Here is a 20,334-nt window from a genome sequence, read left to right on the forward strand (position 1 = left end):
CATATGGCCCCACCTGAATGGAAGTTCCATGAGGAAGGGATTGGACTTATTCTCAGGACCTAAAAGAGTCTGCCAGAGATGTTGAAAGAAGTTCCCTCTCTTTTCTCTGAGATATGAGCACTTTTGGTATTTCACAGCCTGTAAGACCCTTTGACCAATACGTTCTAGAATACCAAGTGATCACTATACAGCCAACTGAACACAGAGCCCGGGTTTTGGCAGGGGACAGGGCCATGGAGGTCTGGAAGGGAGATTTCAGGTCATTTGGGTTGCTTTTGTGGGCAGTAAAAATGAAAGCTTCAAAGACAGGACCTATCCAGCCAGCAGTTGTCCCTCTTGCACCCACACAACTGGAGGTGACAACTTCCTTTTGAGCCCACTTCCCCTCCTGGGCCAGTCGACCTGAAGCAGAGGTGGTTGTATTTGCTTTTTTGTTGTATTCCTTCAACAAAAGGGCCTGGCCCCAAAGTGTCTGCTGTCGGGGACAGGGAGTGAATGAGAACCAGGTCTCTGGAGACCACTTCTGTCCCACTTCACCCAACATACACAACAGTACCAACGAGGCAATTCAGAATTCAGAGAGTGGCACTTTATTTTAAGACTTGATTTTTTTGCCGTGATTGTCTACAGATTCTTCCATGATGGTGTCGTCTTCTTCAATAGTGACCAGGACCTTCTTGCCCACCAGGCTAAAGATGTCTTCAGGAGGGTAGCCTTTGGGCTCACCCACCTTCACGGTCAGCATGTCTAGTGTGAGAATGGTGCCTTCTGGAATTTTCACTTTGGCCACCACAGACTTGCCCAGCTGTGGATAAAAGTAACACTCAGTGCTAGTCTCACAAAAGTAACGGGTGCACATTGCTTTATACTCAGGATGCCTGATCAGTCTTCACAAGGTGTCTTGAGAATAGGGACTGTTCTCACCCTTGGTACCTAGAGCAGGATGTCAGACATGGCGGGGACTTGGCCAGTGTGGGGTGAACTCAGATTCAGAGAAAGGGCCTTCACAATAAAATGCAAAGGAAAAGGCTAGGATTATGTCACCAAACAGAGCCTTCTCCCACTGCCTCAGGGAACCCCTACAGTTTCTCTATAGAATGGGAAATAATAATGCCTCTATCTTATCGACTACCATAAGGATTAGTGATAATATATGTAATCTACCTGAAATAGAGGATGCTCCTGATAAAATCAATATCTCATTTTAAGCATGGGAAAACTGAGGCACACAGAGGGTGGGTAACTTGGCTAAAGTTGAAAGGAGCTGGGAAGAGAACCTAGGATTCCTCATTCCTGGCCCAGTGCTCTCAAGGGACATGAACCTTACAGGCCGCATTGCTTATTGTAATAAGAATACGGAGGGCTCGCAAGGCAGACAGAATGGCAGGCGAGCAGGATGGAAGGATACCTGAAGCTCGACGACCAGCATTTCTAAGTCTTGTCCACAATGCTGCTAAACAAATTATATTCCTCTTAAGAGCCAAGGAATCAGTTCTAGAATGTAGTACTAAGACAAATGTCTGTCAATGAGCAATATCAGATTATGCGTCCTATTATGTTTGACTGTTTGCTCAGGGAGCCAGGAGATTTAGAACCAAATTATGCACTCAGTTCTCATTCTGGTTTCTGATACAATTCTTCTTTCTTCTCTCCCCTCCTCCCCCCTTTTCCTCTATCAGGTTTTTAGTTTGTTTTTACTATTATAATTTCCTGTTATCGATGCATCTTTAATTTGAAGGAAGTGAGTAGGGCCCCACCAGAATGGTTGATCTTGGCCTTCACCCAGACAGCCTGCAGCAGATGAGGAGTGTCTGCACTCCTGCCAGCCCTGGGTCGCCTGGCTCTATAACTCAGAAGTCAAGATGGGCCTACCCCACCCTTCCAAGAAGCCCAGACTGTCAGTGTGCCAGGCAGTGTTCTTTGGCCTCACCATCCCCTCTGTCTAAAGGTCTATGCTACACAACTCAAACTTCCTGAGAGAACATTTGCATCATCCCCTCCACTAACCTCCTTGACAATTGGCCACCCCCATCCTACCAGTGCCTCCTGATGAGGGATGCCTCAATATATACCACAGGTCCTTCTCCCACTACCTCATAGAACCCCTCTACCTGAATGTTTTTCAAGGGTTACCTACTCCAAGGGACCCTAGACTTGACCTGTCTGAGTGCCTCATGAGGCCCTGGATACCATCACCACCCCTTACATCTCCTGGAGTCTAGAGCCTGGGGCCACAGACTTCAGAGTCTTAGATGAGAAATTATAACATGATCTCAGGCAACCAGAGGGAACTGCTAAAGTTCCATTAAGTAGTATGTTTCTCCCACTGCTCATATGCGGACAGAGAGACTCGGGGGGTTGGAGTGATACTCCTTTGTCATCCCATTGGCCTGGGCTCAGGCAGGGTAGGTACTGACGCTCCCTAGCAGGTAAACTCATTTCAGCCCTCTCCAACAGGGGAGCCCAGCAGGGTGGGGCAGGACCCACCTTCTCGTTGCAAGCCATTTCACAGGGTAGCAGCTGCTTGGTTGGGGAGCCCATGGCCTTTTCCACAAGGCGCACAGACCGCACCAGCTCGGCCAGCTCTCCCGGCTCCAGCGAGGCCGAGTGGTCACTGCCCTTCCAGGTCTTGTCCAAAGTTATATGACGCTCCAAAACCTTGGCCCCCAGAGCCACAGCAGCCACAGATATTGCTATTCCTGTTTCATGCCCAGAATACCCTATGGGAATGTCAGGGAAGAGCTTCTGATATTCCTTTAAATAGGAAAAGAAAAAAAAAAATAGGTTAAATATTGTGGCATTTCATGCATATATTCCAGAGTCAGGCAGATCTGGATTAGAGTCCCAGTTTAGCAGCTCACCATTGTGCAATACGGGCAAGACACTGAGGCTCTCTGGGCCTCTCCTCACTGGGGTAATAATAGCTTCAAGGACTGCCATAAATGCATGAAAAACACTCAACACACGTAGATGCTCAAAGAATCAATGGCTATTGTCATCGAGAATGCATTTTAAGAATGTTTCTCACTGCACAAACCACCAGGAATAACAGCTATAACCAGATGCCTAAACTCATTCAAAAAGCATCTGTCACGTTTAATTAGCCTGAACTGCTGAAAGCAAGTGTGCTATATGCACATATATCATCATCAATAATGTATATAGTCCAATCTCAAAACAATCCTTTGGTAGAAATGCTAAATAATTAATCTGTTATCTATAATTCACTGAATACAACAAAAGACATTTTAAGTCGAGTGAGTCTTGTCAGTGAGGATTACAGAAAGCTTACGTACAGTAGAAAGACCAAGATGGGGTTTAATAAAAGATTCGGACAGCTGAGCAGCAAAAGCCTTGAAAACTAGGCTTAAATGGTATGTGATGGACAAGGGAGTGCAGGTTGCTAGGTCAGGTAATTCAGACTGCTGTAATATGGTGGGCTGGGCCTGAGATGGGAGGGCTGGCAATTTATCACTCACTGTGCCCTGGTATCAAGAGCAGACAGACATGACTGCACCTCAGATGAGTCTGGAAAGGAAAGGGGAACCATGCTACACAGAGAAGAAAAATATCTGGAGTCACATATAATAAATTGTTGATAATGGTAATTCATTTGCATGGGATTAAGAGAACATTCACTTTCTATGTTCTATAGCTCAAAGCTATTTGGGTTTTTAAAAAAACATGTTTAAATTTTTAAAATAAGAGCATTAAGAGATGGCTAGAAATAGAGAAAAGACTACCAACTAGGAGGGTCAGAAAGTTTAGGTAAAAAGATAGTGTTAGTTTTCAAAAAAAGTTACTTTTTTTAAAAAGTATTTTTTATTGATTTCAGAGGGAAGGGAGAGGGAGAAACATCAACTATGAGAGAGAATCATTAATCACCTGCCTCCTGCACTCGAGCCCCCTCCCCCGCACCGTCCCCCAATGGGTATCAAGTCTGCACCCTGGGCATGCACCCCAACGGGGAATGGAACCGTGACCTCCTGGTTCATAGGTCAATGCTCAACCCCTGACCATACCATCCAGGCAATAAAGGTAATTTTTTAAAGTGAGATGTGAAGACTGCAGCAATATGTACAAATGTTTACACTGTCATGAAAATAAAACAATGTCAGATACTGCACTGAAAGGAAAATGTAAAAGGAAAACTGGTCAATTGCAATATCATGATTATGTGTGTGTATATATTTAGAATCACACAAATATTTTCATATGATAATTACATATATGTACATTTCTAATTAAGTTCCAGGTACCAAAAGTTGGCCCAAGACAGTAAGGGACAAAGGATTCTAGTCTCAGCTTTGCCACCAAGCTGCTGTGAGATCTCTAACAAGTAAGTGTTTTTCTCTTTGGGACTAGACTTCACCATCTTTAATTGAGTTGGGGTGGACAAAACCCTGGGAGAGAAAAAGCTCCCTCAAGGCCTTGTCAATGTAAACAGTTTGAGTCTCGGGGATGCACAGAATTACAGGTAGAAATGTAACAGCTGGCAAGAAACACAGAGCAGGAAAAAACAGAAGTTTCAAGAAGGTCACCCACAACTCGATATGGAGAAAATAAAAAGATATTTGTACACTGATGTTCTTAACAATATTAGTCACAATATTCAACATGTGGAAATATCCAAAATACATATTGATGGGTAGATAAATGAAATGTGCTATATACATACAATGGAATATTATTCAGCCTTAAAAAGGAATGAAATGCTGACACATTCTACAACATGGATAAACCTTGAAGTCATTATGCCAAGTGAAAGAAGACAAAAGGACAAACACTGTGTGAGTCCACTTACATGAAGTACTTTAAGAAGTCAAATCCACAGAGACAGAAAGAAGAATGATGGCTGCCAGGGGGAGGGGAGATGGACAGTTAAGTGTTTAATGTGATTAATTTCAGATAAAGAAGTTCTGGAGATGGATGGTGGTGATGGTAGCACAACACTGTAAATGTACTTAATACCTTGGAACTGTATACCTAAAAATGGTTAAAATGGTAAGGCTTTTATTTTACCACACACAAAAGTAACTCACTAATAAGCCAGCGATTCACAGAAGAGGGACCTCTAATGGCCAATACACATGGGTAAAATAAAGGTATATAGACAATTATTAACTTAACATTTAATAATGGGTGAAATTAATATTGGTTTTAAGAAAATTTAATTTATAGTCACCCTCTATAGAATGCACCTGCTTCCTTAGCTGCTTGGTTGGTTCTATTACAGCAAGATTGTCAAAGGAGGCTCAAGTTATGAAGCATATCAATATTGATTAGCATTTTGTGTGTATAGAAAGCTACATCAATGGGGGAGAAAGTGGACATATGTAATACTTTCTGCAATAAATACTTAAAAAAAAAAGAAGAATGTATAAGAGAGAGAAAAAAGAGGCTACATCTTCCCTGCAGTAAATGGCCTAAGAAAAGCCATTTTCAAGTGGCCCAATGAGACAGTGGCCCTTCCTCCTACTCACCGAGATGACGCGCAAGTTGACATCCTCAGGCAGGAGTGGGTATGCACTGGTGCACTGCAGGAAGCAGAAGTTGGGGTTGAGGGGCTTCACAATCTGATAGACTTTCTTCATGGTGTCCATCGACTGCATCCCGCTGGAGATCACCATTGGGCGGCCTAAGTGACCAAATACCCACACCATCGTCACTTTCTCTTTAGTGGTTCTGATTCTCCCTCAAACCCCAATTGTTGGTCATCTGGTCAACCGAACTTCACAAATAATTCTCAAACACTCTGCCAGCCATTGTGGGGGAACAGAGGTGAGTTCCTGCCCTCGACCAGGGGAAATGCAGACTCCCCTAACCTCCCAACATTATAGTTTAGAAAAGTGAACTGAATTAAGGTGTCGAAGCAATTTCACACACCTCAAAGAAAGATGAGCATCTCATTGGATTAAGAGGTTGTACTGTGTGGTAAGATAAGCACAGACTCCAGATTCAAGAGCCCAGGGCTGCCACTCGGTAGCTATGTGATCTCAGATGCCCCGTCTGTGACATAAGTACAAAGTCCCAGAGGAGCTGTGGGAATCCAATGAGATCACTCATACTGTAAGCTCTGCCTTACAAACGGTACATATGCATACCTGGAGAATATTTCCAAGAGCTTTAAAAATTTTATGGTATCAGATCTTCAATTTTGTATTATTTCTTATAAATTAAAAATAATTTTAATTAAATCCTTATAACCCCTACTTTCTTCTTTATCAAGTTAGCATATGAAAAAGTCGAAGTACCGTATGTACAGATTGAAAAGAGTTTTCTCAAGTCTGATTTATTCCTTTAGCTGCCACTAAAGGAGTAAAAATGTGGTGCGTACTCCCTCATATTTTATGACAGAGATTAAACACTCACCTTTTTTGGCTGTCTTTTCCAGATAAGGAAAATTGTTAGTGTCCCCAGATCCAACTTTGAAAAATGGAACATTCAATTCATGCAGAAACTCAACTGCCATCTACAAAAATAAAAGAAGGCGCTCTTTTCATGGTTGTTCAAAACCACTGCCCTCAACTCAGGCGAGGAGCCACACAGAACAGAAAGCCCCTCCTTTTACCAGCCAGAGGGACTCTCTCAACAACCTGAAAACAGGCAAAGATTTGTTATCAGTCATTTCATTTAACTTTAAACATTCTTTCATTCACAACCACCCCTCCCATTTGTCCGGCAAACACTGCGTGCTGGCCTGGCTGACTACAGAACCTGGAGAAAAACCAGACCCTGGCCAGATCCTCTTCCCCAGAGCACAGAACCCAGCGAACACACTCATGGGTCATGACCTCATCTTAACCCAGAAAACCAGGCAGGAGAAAATGAATGTCCCTCAAAGGTCAAACCCTTCATGAAGGATCAAAAAGCAGGGAAAATAGGCCATTTCAAACCTTGCCAAAAGTGGAAAAAATGGAGCATTTCATGGCCCAGCTCTGACACAGTGAGTTGGCAGGGCCTATCAAACCCAAGCCCTTTCAGACCTCATACCATGCCACCCAGTGAAAACCTCAGTAGCTTTTTTTTTCTTTTTCTTTTGACATAGTATCACTGCTTCAAATCTCCTGTCTAGGGCCCTTCACCATCCTTATCTGGGGTTCCTCAATAAAACTGGCAAGTATAGCAAATGCTTGATGAAGGAGTCAGAAGACCACAAGTTTTAAGAATAAAATCTGTTTGCTGTTAAATCTACAAAGAACCCCAAAACTACCTTAAAAAAAAAAAAAAAATCCTTATCCCAGGATATGTTTACTGATTTTAGAGAAAGGAAGGGAGGAGGAAGGGAGGAATACATCAATTTGAGAAAAATATGGATTGGTTGCTCCCATATGCTCCCTGACCAGGGATCGAACCTGCAATCTTTTGGTGTATAGCATGAAACTCCACCCGAGTCATGCAGCCAAGGCCAAAACTACCTTTTATTACTACTATTTAAAAACTGAAGTTAAAAATCAGAAATGGGGAGAATCAATGTCTTGGAATGTTCCCAAATATCTAAGTTGTATCTGTCCTCAAATACTGCCTAAGTTTCAGAAGTAAGTTTGAAAGACTTGATGAGCTAGGTAAGTGCTGCTCATGTTCTAACTCGGGTACATGAATCTCCCAGGGATCTTATTAAAATAAAATGCAAAATCTGATCATCAGTCTAGGGTGAGGTCTGACAGTCTGCATTTCTAATAAGTTCCTGGGTAATGCCAAGGTTAGTGCTCCATGAATCATATTCTGGGTAGCAAGGAGCTAGGTCACCGTGCCTGAAAAAACAAAGGACACAGGGGTGGTGAGGAACAGTATTGAAAAGGACATTCTCTCACAGAACCAATCAAGCAGAAATAATCAAGTGTTTCTGGACTCAAAGTGGGAGGCCTGGGAAAACAAGGGAGGGCCTGCAGCAACAGATGTAGGAACGCATTGAAACAGGAAGTTCAGTACAGGAACAGAGAAAGAACACATAGAAACAGGGCAAGTTCGGGTCCATTGCTGGGCAAGAACATTTGAGGGAATCAATCAGGTGACCACACAGATAAATATAGAAGTGGGCTTGTAGCAAATATACAGCCCTGGACTACAAGGCTTCTGAATCTGCTTGTAATAAATTTTCCATGCTTTTGCTTAAAAAAAAAAAAAAAAAGGACATTCTCCCAGCAGACCCTTTCATTAACCCACTGATGGCTGAGCTTCCGAACATCTTCCCAGTGGGCCATCGATGAGCTACTCCAGTCACAGTGGCTGCACTCAGAGAATAACTCTCCTCATATGTAAGTCCTCCATATGTAATAATGTACTGGTTATAGCTGTTGGAGGGCCATACGAGTGGCTGACCAGCCAATGAACAGTTCAAAGCCCGTTTGCAACCCGCTGTGTCCAAGAGACACTGTCCAGTGTGGCCCACGTGTCACTCACCTCCATGTGTGCTAAGCCATCTTTGCTGCCTCCTCCCATCTACTTTGTTTCTCCCTTGTCTCTTTCCCATATTTTTCTAGCTCATTCTCTCCTCTCTATATATCTCACTGTTAACTAGTTCTAGAATGGAACTGAAAAAGATTAATATGTTTAGTGAATGATGTCAAAGTTTTCCGCACCTTTCACCCTATCTGGCAGATGAAGAGTGTTTTCTGTTTTCAGAGGGAAAGCCTGTGCTACATTTTCTATCTAATAATGTTCAACTGGTGAAAAAGTGGCTCATGGTAAAAAAAAAAAAAAAAGGTCCCCAAGGGCATAAATAGATGGATAAGGTCACTTGGGAGAGGTGCAGAGCAAACAGGGGAAAGGAGGGGCCAAATACAGGGGGTAAAAATTGCTAAAGCTTACCTGTGGAGGTTGTAAAATTTAATTTTATAGGGAAGATGGGTAAATTCTATTGATAAAAACCTGTGCCTCCTTTTGTAGGCCTCCTGGGGAACCATCCCCACCTAGTGGCCATTTAGAAAACTGCCATTAGCCCACTTCAATCACTGGGATGATGCTAGCCTTTCATCCTGTGCCCCAGCCTCCTCAGGCTTCACCAGTGCCAGATGTCCCCTTCTCATCGTGGACTCCTTGGCTTCTCCCAGTCCTGCCCATCTGGCTGTCCATCCCCTTTCATGTAGGGATGCAATGCAACCAGAAGCCTCACAACTTTTCCTCCCTCCCACTCCACAGCACATGCATGCCCTGTGGAGTCTGCCTGGAAGGAACCTGGCCAGTGTGACCCATCCTGGGCATCCAAATGGGTTAAATTCACAGAAAAGGGTTCCACCAGCAAATGGGTTTGAGTGAAATGCTGCACTGGCAGAGCTCCTCTTATGAGGAAGGAGAGATTTAGTGATTTTAAATTAATGAGAATTGACAATGTGTACCCAGAACCCCCTTTCCATATTGCTTTGACATCATTCACTAAACATATTTGGGACCCGCTGACCTAAGAGATAACAGAAGAGAGGAGCTGGGATGTTTCTAAAGCCTCTACCACTCCCCTCAGTTCTGGGATCCTGTAGTAAAGATTTAAAAAAAAAGCCCATGCAATGAGTTGAAGAGCTGCCCAGGGTGAGGAATGATGAAGGGGAAGTACTTGGCCAAGTGGCCTGTCAGAGTGCACCAGACCTTGACGGGAGGCACCCTGCTGGCAGGGGTGGCCAAGGAAAGGACGGGAGAGAAAAGGGCACTGAGAAGGCGGGCGCTGGGAGGGAGGGGCAGCTCCGCAGGATGGGTCATTTGTGTGTGAGGGGCCACCTCTATAGTCATGGCTGCCACTGGCTATCTGAATCGAACTCTCCATTTAGAGCAGTGGTCGGCAAACTCATTAGCCAAATGTCAACGGTACAACGATTGAAATTTCTTTTGAGAGCCAAATTTTTTAAACTTCTAATGCCACTTCTTCAAAATAGACTCTTGCCCAGGCCGTAGTATTTTGTGGAAGAGCCACACTCAAGGGGCCCAAAGAGCCGCATGTGGCTCGCGAGCCACAGTTTGCCCACCATGGATTTAGACCAAAGGCGCTCTGCTCATTTCAGGAGAGCTGCGTGTGCCTCTGTGCAGTCCTGACCAGGTGCCCTGGTAGTTTACTCGGCCACACCTTACCCTTTCCTCAGCCCGTAGAGAATGCCCGAGGGCAGCACACAGAGTGGAGAAAACAGGCACTCAGTGCATGCCACCTGTCCATGAGGAAGTTAGGCTGGGTAAACACCCGGAGCCCCGAGCTAGGTAAACACAAAAAAGGGACCAGCCCACTCCAACGGCCAGGTAGACAGGACCTGGCTGGCAACGCAAATTAACTCTTGTAAAGGCTCTTTAGAATGCATTTCTCCTCACTGCCGTGCCCAGGTCAGTCAGGAGAGCAAAGGGAGCATTCCAGGACAGGAGCCTCCCTGCGGAGATGGTGTGATGCAGAGAAACTCCAAAGAGCTGTGAGTAACAGAACTATCACCCAGTGGACTCAGATCTTGCACCCACAGGTCTATCTCATTGATACTCACCCCAGCTCTGTGGGGTGGGCATTTTTATTATCCCACTAGAGGCCCAGTGCCGTGCCCTGGTAGGGTCCCTAGTGGCTGACAGCTGGGTACTCCCTCCCTCCTCCCTCCCCTTGGCTGGCCCTTCCCCCTGGCCGAACACCCGGACAACTCCTGGTCAAGGGGACAATTTGCATACTACACTTTTTACTATATAGGATTTTTACAGATGAGGCATCTTTGGTTCAAAGCAGTTACTACATGATGAGCCCAAGCTCACCTAGTGTCAATACCAGGACCTGGACTCAGTGTGGCTGCAGAGCATGTGTTCCACACACCAGATAGACGCTGTCTGGGAAACCAACGAACAACACACAGGCTTCTCTGCATCTCCACTGCCTCTGCTGCTCACCCTGAAGCAAACCACCAAAAGACGTGACCCTTCCTAAGCAGCTCACCGATGCAAGGAGGTGCCCTCTCTCCAGCACACATCAGGTGTTCAGGTGCCTGGAAGCGGGGCCTGAGCAGTCCTCCTTCCAGGTGTGTCCCCTGAGTGAGGCCTTCCTGGTCCTGTAATGGCTCAGAGGTCAGAGCTGGCAGAGCCCGTGGATAGCAGCTTGTTCACATACAAGAGGAAAGGAAGGCCCGCAGAGGGAAAGGACTCACCACGCTCTCACTGATACTCTCTTAGAGCAGAGCAGGGCAGGGCAGATGTCCTGACCCTCGGCTCAGGTGGTTTTCTTCAACTGTAGCTAGTATTTGCTGAGCACCTTACTAGATGGGTTCAGTACTAACTCGCGTTACAGTTGAAGAAACTGAATCCAAAGAGGTGAAATAACCTCCACATGACACACCAGGAATGACAGGCAGAACCATATTCAAACTCAAAATCTGATCCCAGAGCCCATGCACTTACCCACTGAACCACACAGCTGAGGTGTGCATTGTGCAGCATGGGGCCCCAAATGTTTCTGTGTTTACGCTCTTAAATATTACTAAGGACTCTAGAGAGCTTTTGTTTATGCGCCCTCTTGCAATCTGGGAATCCTCAGGGGATGTCTGAGAGCCAGTTTCAGTCCAATCCTGCAAGCCAGGCCAAGGGACCCCACTGGTGCATAAATTCATGCACAGGGCCTTGTGTGTGTGTGTGTGTGTGTGTGTGTGTGTGTGTGTGTGTGTGTTTACTCACACTTGGAGAGTTACATATATCAATTATATCTCAATAAAGCTTCAAATAAAAAGAAAATATGGGTAAAAGCTTTTGGTATAATGTTAACTGGGAAAAGATGCACAGAATTACAAATATTTACAAATATTTGCAAATATAACCACCAGGCAATAAAAATCTGCATATAAAAACACTTTGGGAGGAAATATATAAAAAGAAGTTCCAGGGAGGGTCCAAGATGGCTGCTCGGGTATACACCTAGCCGCAGCAGCTCACAACAATTTCAAGGGAATACAACTAAAATGTAGAGTGGACATTGCCCAGAGCTACAGGTAGTCGACTGACTGAAAACTCTACAATAGGAAGGAGGGAGAAAACCAGAAGGAAAATCAGAGGAGCTGTAAAAAAGCCTAAGGTACGGAGACATGCGGCGCGCTCGCACGCACGCGCGCGCGGAGAGGTCGCAGCCGGAGAGGAGGAGAGGGCTGGGTGCTGCTGGCGCTCCCTAGCAGGAAGGAAATAGAACCCCCAGCCTGGGCTGAACCCCCGAACCGGCAGCGCTGAGCCCCAAGTTATGGGCCAGACCCTGGGGACCCAGGCTCCGGCAGGGGGAGACAATCCCGGGGGACGGCGAAATGCGGGGCCCCCGGAGTCGCGCGCACATGGCGCGCAGAGAACTGAATGTTGACTCTGATGCTGGATTACCCTAGCCGGAAGAAACAAAGCCTCCAGCGGCAGCTCTGAGCCTCAGTCCAGACCGCCCCGAACTCCAGGTCTGGGCCAGTCCCTGGGGACCCAGGCTCGGGCAGGGGGAGACGGAGCTGTGAGGTGGAGTCCTGGGAGCGCGGCGAAAGGCCGAGCCCCCGGAGTCGCGCACACTGTGCGCAGAGGACAGTCTGTTGACTCTGATCCTGGACTCCCCTAGTGGGAGGGAGTAAGAAAGCTCCAGACTGGAGAAATGCCACGAGGAGCAGGAGCCCCTGCCGGACACCAGCCAGCCGGGCGCCAGCAAGGAGCCGGGCGACGGGGCCCCCGGGGGCGGGGGGTGCCCCTGAGCCTTCGACTGCTGAGCGCTGGCAACGGAGCCAAGGACGGGGGCTGCTTCCTGGGCGGCGCCGACCCCGGCAACAGGCTGGAGCAGCGCGGGAGCCCGCGGAGAACAAAGGGGTGCCACAGGCCAACCTGCTGAGCTCCCAGGACAAGGAGGAAGAAACCAAAGAAGTTCTCAATGTGAAGAAATCAAGTGAGAGCAAATGATAGTAAAATTACTTAAGAAAGAATACAAAGAAGATCTTGAAAAATCAAAGACTACGTCAGAACTCAACGCACCAGCCAACATTGCAACATAAATGCGTTTTGTTTTTTTTTTTTAAAAAGAAAAAAAAAGAAAAGAAAAAAGGGACAGAATGTTGGAACAGCGGTGACCAGGCCTAGAGTGGCCAGGCACAAGGCAGTGGCAGCTGGGCCTGGAGCAGCAGTGGCCAGGCCCCAGAGCAGCAGCAGCCAGAACAAGAGCATCAACGGCCAGCACTGGAGCAGCCAGACCTGGGGCAGTGGCAGCCAGGCCTGAGGCAGAGGCGGCCAAGCCCAGGGTGGCCAGTCCAGGAACACCCAGACACGGAGTGGCTGGGCCCGGAGAAGCCCGGCCCAGAGCAGCCGGGTTGGGAGCAGCTAGGCCCAGAACAGCAGTAGCCAAGCACGGAGCATCCAGGCTGGGAGCGGCCAGGCTCGGAGCAGCCAGGTCGGGTGCGGCCAGGCCCGGAGCAGCGGCAGCCAGGCTGGGAGCGGCCAGGCCCGGAGCAGCCGGGTCTGGTGCGGCCAGGCCAGGAGCAGCGGCTGCCAGGCTAGGAGCGGCCAGGCCCGGAGCAGCGGCTGCCAGGCTGGGAGCAGCCAGGTCCGGAGCAGCCGGGTCTGGTGTGGCCAGGCCCGGAGCAGCGGCGGCCAGGCTGGGAGCGGCCAGGCCCAGAGCAACAGCTGCCAGGCTGGGAGCGGCCAGGCCCGGAGCAGCCGGGTCTGGTGCGGCCAGGCCCGGAGCAGCGACTGCCAGGCTGGGAGCGGCCAGACCCAGAGCAGCCGGGTCTGGTGCGGCCAGGCCAGGAGCAGCGGCTGCCAGGCTGGGAGCGGCCAGGTCCGGAGCAGCCAGGTCTGGTGTGGCCAGGCCCGGAGCAGCGACTGCCAGGCTGGGAGCGGCCAGGCCCAGAGCAACAGCTGCCAGGCTGGGAGCGGCCAGGCCCGGAGCAGCCGGGTCTGGTGCGGCCAGGCCAGGAGCAGCGGCTGCCAGGCTGGGAGCGACCAGGCCCGGAGCAGCAGCTGCCAGGCTGGGAGCGGCCAGGCCCGGAGCAGCCGGGTCTGGTGCGGCCAGGCCAGGAGCAGCGGCTGCCAGGCTGGGAGCGGCCAGGCCCGGAGCAGCCGGGTCTGGTGCGGCCAGGCCCGGAGCAGTGGCTGCCAGGCTGGGAGTGGCCAGGCCTGGAGAAGCGGCTGCCAGGCTGGGAGCGGCCAGGCCCGGAGCAGCCGGGTCTGGTGCGGCCAGGCCCGGAGCAGCGGCTGCCAGGCTGGGAGCGGCCAGGCCCGGAGCAGCCGGGTCTGGTGTGGCCAGGCCCGGAGCAGCGGCTGCCAGGCTGGGAGCGGCCAGGCCCGGAGCAGCCGGGTCTGGTACGGCCAGGCCAGGAGCAGCGGCTGCCAGGCTGGGAGCGGCCAGGCCCGGAGCAGCCGGGTCTGGTGCGGCCAGGCCCAGAGCAGCAGCTGCCAGGCTGGGAGCAGCCAGGCCCGGAGCAGCCGGGTCTGGTGCGGCCAGGCCCGGAGCAGCGGCTGCCAGGCTGGGAGCGGCCAGGCCCGGAGCAGCCGGGTCTGGTGCGGCCAGGCCAGGAGCAATGGCTGCCAGGCTGGGAGCAGCTAGGCCCGGAGCAGCGGCTGTCAGGCTGGGAGCGGCCAGGCCCGGAGCGGCCGGGACCGGAGCAACCGGTCCCAGAGCAGCCGGGTCGGGTGCGGCCAGGCCTGTAGCAGCAACAGCCAAATCTAGAGCAACTAGGTCGGGAGCGGCAGTGACCAGACCCGGAGCAGCTGGTTGTGGAACGAACCAGAGCAACAGAGGCCAGGCCCGGAGCAGCCAGGCCCGAAACAGCTCACTCCTCGCCTGTACCTGCCCACGGCTGCCTCTCAGACATGGCTGGAAACTTTTGCGGGAACTTGAGGGTCTGCTGAATCAAGTGATGAAGGCTTAGATCTGGATGTGTTGAGTTAGTATAGCGCTGGGGTGCTGATCTGTGAGTGCCTTGGGTGGGGCCTGGATGAGGCTGGTTGACCTATTTGGAAATGTCTTTTGTGTGAAGTGTATCATTGGGCATGTGGAGGTATTATTGATATGAGAAAATGCTAAGTAACAGATTTACTATCTGAAAAGGGATTTACTATCGGGGAAAGGGAGGGAGGAAGAGACTGAACATAAACTGTGCACCTATGGATGAGGACAATGGGGGATGGGGAGGGGGCAGAGGGTGGGGTGGGAACCTGGTGGGGGGGGAAGAAATGAGGAACCTTTGTAATAATATGAACAATAAAGATTGATTTAAAAAAAAAAAACAAAAAAAATAAAAAATTAAAGCAGCAAAAAAAAAAAAAAAAAAAAAAAAGAAGTTCCATATAGGGATTATGGGTCAGTTTTTCCCTCTTTTTCCTGTCTTCTAAACTTTCTGTGATGTTATATTAGTTTTTACAATTAAAATTTATTTACATTCAGAAAGATATATGAAGAAATCTTGAGGCAGGTTTCAGAGCAGATCAAAACTGAGACCTGGCACCAGCTAGACTCTTCCAGGATGTGAGCATGGCCGTCCTGGGTGCCATGCCCTTCTGGATGATGCCAGTGCCATGACACCCAAATCAGCCAAGGCCACTCAGCAAGGGACGGACGGCTGCCAGAACTGAGGTTGCCTGACTCCTATTTCAGATGACTTTCCACTGGGGGAAACTGGCCCAGTGGGGGCTCTCACAGCCTGAAGAACATTATTCTGGTTAGTGCTATGGAGAGCTCTAGGTCCATAATGCATAAAAGAGCCGGCTCAAAGCCAAAAGCTGCCCGGCCGCCTGCTGTCCGGGGTCTGCTAAAGTGGACAGAGTGGCAGAGGGCTTACCTCATCCATGCCAGAGGCAGTGAAGAAGATGCCAACCTCCTCGGCATATCTCTGCAGCTCCTTGTACTGGGCATGGCTGAATTCCAGGTGGCGCTTGTGCTCTCCGTATGTCTTCCCCCAGGAGTGCTTCGAAGTATACGGCCTCTCCAAGGCTTTCCGATTAAACTTGTGCTCCAGCTCACTCTTCTGAAACTTGGCACAGTCAGCCCCACACTCCTGCAACACACATCAGGGTTCCTTTCAGTGACCTGTCATGGGTTCTCAGAAATGTTGGGGCACCTGCTATGACATCATTATCTTTACAAACAATGTCAAATGACAGAGGCAGTTAAGAAGCCCCAAACAAGCCTGGCTGGTGTGGCTCAGTGGTTGAGTGTTGACCCATGAACCAGGTCACAGTTCAATTTCCAGTCAGGGCACATGCCTAGGTTGCAAGCTTGATCCCCAGTAGAGGGCATACAAGAGGTAGCCAATAGATTATTTTCTCTCATTGGTGTTTCTATCTCTCTTTCCCCTCCTCTCTCTGAAATCAATAAAAACATATTTTAAAAAATAAATTAAAAAAAAGAAAAAGAAAAAAGAAGAAAAGAACCCTCAAGAAGAGGACAGGAGAAGCAAAAAGTCTCAAAGGAAAAGGTTGGGGATGGGACTTCTTCCTATTTCCCCCCCTTAAAATGCAAAAATGGGGGAAGGAAGCTTTGTTTTGTGTTGTAATATTTAAATTAGTTAATCAAACAGTTAAGGAAGATTTTTAAGTTGTGCAACTCAGCAGAAGATAGTAAAATGAGCACTGGACCAGAATTTAGGAGAAAAATATCAGAACCTGACCCTAACTCTTGGATAAGTCCTATCCCCAGACTCAGTTTCTCTATATCAGTAAATGCTTTGGGCTAGCTCCAGGGCCGGTAACTTTTCTGAGGAGCCCCTTATAGGGGTGGGAAATAAGGGAACTACTCTGCTTTTAGTCCTTTTGCACTTGCACAGAAAACCATGACAAGAGATTCTGGGGCAAGAAGCAAACAAAATGTATACATGCCCCACCCTAACTGAACGGAAGCTATAATATGAAAGCAGGATTGTCTGGCTATAAAAGCTACAATTCCATTGCCAGCCAGCATCCAACCTTCAAAATTGTCTTTAAAAACCACTCAACAGAAATATTAAGGAAACCCTCTAACGAGTCAGCTTACTGACATTTCTGTAGAAACAGAGGTATTCATTGCTGCTGAAAACCTTGGCTCCAGAAATGACTGTGCTAAGAGTGCTGCTCCCACTCCTGGAAAAAAATCACAAGACAGCACAGTCAGGACATGACACTGGGAAGAAGTTCAAAGAACATCAGAAAGGAAAGTGATGTAGGGCACCACAGTTCCCTTTGTCTAGATGGAGATCCCAAGGCCCAAAGTGACCTGACAAAGTTGCACAATGAGTGTCTGGCACAGCTGGTCAGATCACTTTCCTAAAGGCTGCAGCCCATGTGTGTGCTGGCTCAGGACTGCAGCCTGGACCTCCGCTACACTCGGGCCTCCAGCAGGCTGAGGAAGAGGCCTTCACACAGTGTCACTCAGGCTCCCTTCGCTTCTCACATCTATCTCAAAAAGTGGACTTTCAATCAAGAAGTTAAAGGGTGGGGGGTGAGGGTGAGGGCATGTGCTGTGGGGTGGGAGCGAATGGGGGAGGTCAATGGGAAAAAGGAGGCTAATGTAATACTTTAAACAATAAAGAATTTAAATTTGAACAACAACAACAAAAAAAAGAAGTTAAAAGACTTGTTTCCATCTAAGCAAACCTTCCCTTTACAGGAAGAAGATAAAAGCAAAGTAACACAGTCCTGGCCAATGTTGCCAAGTGGTTAGTGTTGGCCTGTGACCCGAAAGGGTCTTGGGTTTTGATTCCTGGTCAAGGGCACATACCTTGGTTGCAGGTTCAATCCCCAGTCCAGATGGGGTATGTGCGAGAGGCAACCAAGTAATGTGTCACATCAACGTTTCTTTCTCTTTCTCTCTCTCTCTCTCTCTCTCTCTCTCTCTCTCTCTCTCTCTCTCTCTCTCTCCTTTCTGATCCCCTACTCCTTTCCTCTCTCTCTCTCCGTCCGTGTGTGTCTCTCTCTCTCTCTCTCTCTCTCTCTCTCTCTCTCTCTCTCTCTCTGAAAAGCAATGGAAAAAATACCCTGGGGTGAGGATTAACAAAAACAACAATAACAAAAAAAGTGAGGTAGCCGAAACTACATTCCACATGACAGCAATGGTACCAGAACAGGTTCCTCTTTTCTCAGCTTCTTTCCTGATTTCCTTATGTTTAATGCTTTGATAAACTCCATGTTCAAAAAACAATCACTGTCTGTTTTACTATAAGACTGGTTTCTTTGTTCAACGTTTTACTGCTTCTCTACTGGCAGGAAACCGGCAGCAGGACACTAGGATGAACCAAGGGGAGATGCTCCATTTACATCAAAAATTTAAAGTTAAAACAAACTCAACCTTCAATACTGCAAACACACTCCTTGTATGAGCAAGCTGCAAAATTATTAACATCATGATGATGATTGAGGCGTAAGGAAAATGATTCTTTCTCTTAACTTCCCTGGTAGCTTGAAATGTTTAACTTCCCAGTTCTGCACCATTATCTACAGATACATGAGTTGATTGTGTGTCAATGCATGAACATACCCCAGACATGATTATTCCCTAAAGGACTTAGGACATGGCCAGACTGTCCGGCATCCATCATCCACACCACCTGACATCCAATTGCTAATGGGCCAACTAAAAAGGCAGAAGTGATTATTCTCAAAAGATGTGACTTTATTATAAAAACTTGCAACTTTCCTTTCTTCTTCAGAACACTTCTGGGGTTTTGCCTAGTTGTGTTTCCAAACTCTAAGACCCTTGAATTAATCTTTGTCATTATTTCTAGCCAAAGCCTCCTGACTCTTTTTTTTATAAGTTGGATAAAGCATCCCATCTACCCAAGGTCACTGGGAGCCACTGAAGGTGTCAGCAGGGGTACAACCTGATCAAATCTGTGCTTTAGAGACCACTCTGCCACCAGGAGGGGGCGAGAGAAGTCACGTTAAGAGGATCAGGGTGGAGCAAGAATGAAGAGAATTAGAAAGATTCAAAAATGGCCTAGGAGGGTTCCATTCCCAGTCAGGGCACATGTCCGGGTTGCGGGTTCAATCCCCAGCCTGAGACGTAGGAGGCAGCCGATCAATGATTCTCATTCTCCCTCTCTCTCTCTCTCTCTCTCTCTCTCTCTCTCTCTCTCTCTCTCTCTCTCTCTCTCTCTCTCTCTCTCTCTCTCTCTCTCTCTCTCTCTCTCCCCCCCCCCCTTCCCCTCTGAAATCAATAAAGACATTTTCTTTTTAAAGAATTAAAAAATGGATCTCGCAACCAGGACCTCAGGGGCGATGCAGGGCAAGAGGCAGAGAAAGGTAGACCCGGCTTCCCGCGACCCCTCCCCTTTCGAAAGCCCCTCCCAGGCCGGCTTTCTCCCTCCCACCCCCACCTCCCCGCCTCGCCCCCTCGCCCGTCCATTCAGGCACCCCGCTCCTCCGGAGCGGTCCCCTCACCTTGGCCACGCGGATCATGCGCTTGGCCACGTCCAGGTCGCCCTGGTGGTTCTGGCCGATCTCGGCAATGATGAAGCACGGGTGCTGCCCGCCCACCCAGCGCCCGGGACACAGCTCCAGCTCCAGCGGCATCGCTGCTGCTCCCGCTGCTCCCCGGCTGCTCCCCGCGGGACTTCAGGCCGCACCCGCTCCCGGTCCCTCCAGCCTGCAGCCCCAGGACCTGCCCAGGGACCCGCCACGTCAGCCCGCGCCCGCCGCGCAGCCAATCCCCGCGCCCCGCCGGCCAATCGGAGCGGGGGGCGGGGCTACCCGCCGGGGGGCGGGACTACACGCGGGGAACCGGAAGCCCGGCTCCCCGATTGTGGGCGGGGCGTTCGGAGCCGGCTGGGCGGTGCGGACCCGGCCGGTGGCGGGGTCCCCACGAGGACAGGTGAGCAAACAGCGTCGGAGGGAGGCTGCCTGCTGCTCGCAGGGTGTAGTCTGGGTCCGGCTCCCGAGGGCGCGGGGAGAGAGCGAGCCCCACGGTGAAATGTAAAGGAGAAAACGGGTTCTGGATTTAAAGTTACAATGTTGCTTGGAGCCCAGCCCCTGCTACTCACCGGCACTTGATTAGAATAAGGTGACCGGACGTCCCGGTTTTTCTTAACAATTTGTCCCGTGGCGTTTTTAAAAAAAAATCTCGATTTTTTTAAAGAAAAAAAAAACGGGACTTTTTTAAAAACGCCTCGGGACGCGAGACAAATTGTTAAAAGCCGGGACTGTCCCGCCTAAAGCGGGACGTCTGGTCACCTTAGATTAGAAACGTGTTTAATCCTTCGTGAGAGGACGTCTGGAAAACCTTGACCACAATTCTTTTACTTGGGCTTTCCGAATATGTGGGAGGCAACAGGTTCAAAAAGTTCCGCCGACTTTGTCCAAAGTCATTTAGAAAGCCAGAACGGAGCAGGAACTGGGACCCTGGACCGCTTCTCAGCCTAGGTCCCCAACTCTAAATAAATAAAAAAAATAACGTTCTCAGCTTGACTTAACCAGAAC

At 49.0% G+C, this 20,334-nt stretch overlaps 1 protein-coding gene across 3 annotated transcripts; it reads right to left on the reverse strand.

Annotated features, from left to right (window-relative positions):
• Positions 1 to 567: 567 nt before the first annotated feature.
• On the reverse strand, positions 568 to 19,585 carry NANS (N-acetylneuraminate synthase). 3 transcript variants are annotated; one of them, XM_084898768.1, is made up of 7 exons: positions 19,300 to 19,525; positions 16,923 to 17,004; positions 15,729 to 15,944; positions 6,373 to 6,472; positions 5,484 to 5,638; positions 2,488 to 2,754; positions 568 to 805 (listed from the first exon to the last, which is right to left on the reverse strand). In XM_084898768.1, the coding sequence occupies exons 3-7, from the start codon at positions 15,735 to 15,737 to the stop codon at positions 596 to 598; spliced, it is 741 nt and encodes a 246-aa protein (XP_084754894.1). In that variant the 5' UTR covers positions 15,738 to 15,944; positions 16,923 to 17,004; positions 19,300 to 19,525; the 3' UTR covers positions 568 to 595. The 3 variants fall into 3 exon arrangements, with proteins under 3 accessions (XP_084754894.1, XP_084754893.1, XP_084754892.1); XM_084898767.1 differs by having other exon boundaries at positions 16,919 to 17,004; positions 19,300 to 19,516; XM_084898766.1 differs by lacking the exon at positions 16,923 to 17,004 and having other exon boundaries at positions 19,300 to 19,585.
• Between the last annotated feature and the right edge of the window lie 749 nt (positions 19,586 to 20,334).

The sequence above is a fragment of the Pipistrellus hanaki genome (assembly GCF_964339955.1).
Source record: "Pipistrellus hanaki genome assembly, chromosome: 11".
NCBI classification, from domain to species: Eukaryota; Metazoa; Chordata; class Mammalia; order Chiroptera; family Vespertilionidae; genus Pipistrellus; species Pipistrellus hanaki.

Bases quoted from the DNA above. Each gene is read 5' to 3' on its own strand.
- NANS (XM_084898766.1), bottom strand. From the start codon at position 19,431: ATGCCGCTGGAGCTGGAGCTGTGTCCCGGGCGCTGGGTGGGCGGGCAG. The intron at 15,945-19,299 runs GTGAGGGGACCG...TGTGTGTTGCAG, and splicing joins GCATGATCCGCGTGGCCAAG to GAGTGTGGGGCTGACTGTGC. The intron at 5,639-6,372 runs GTGAGTGTTTAA...TTGGTCACTTAG, and splicing joins GGAAAAGACAGCCAAAAAAG to GCCGCCCAATGGTGATCTCC.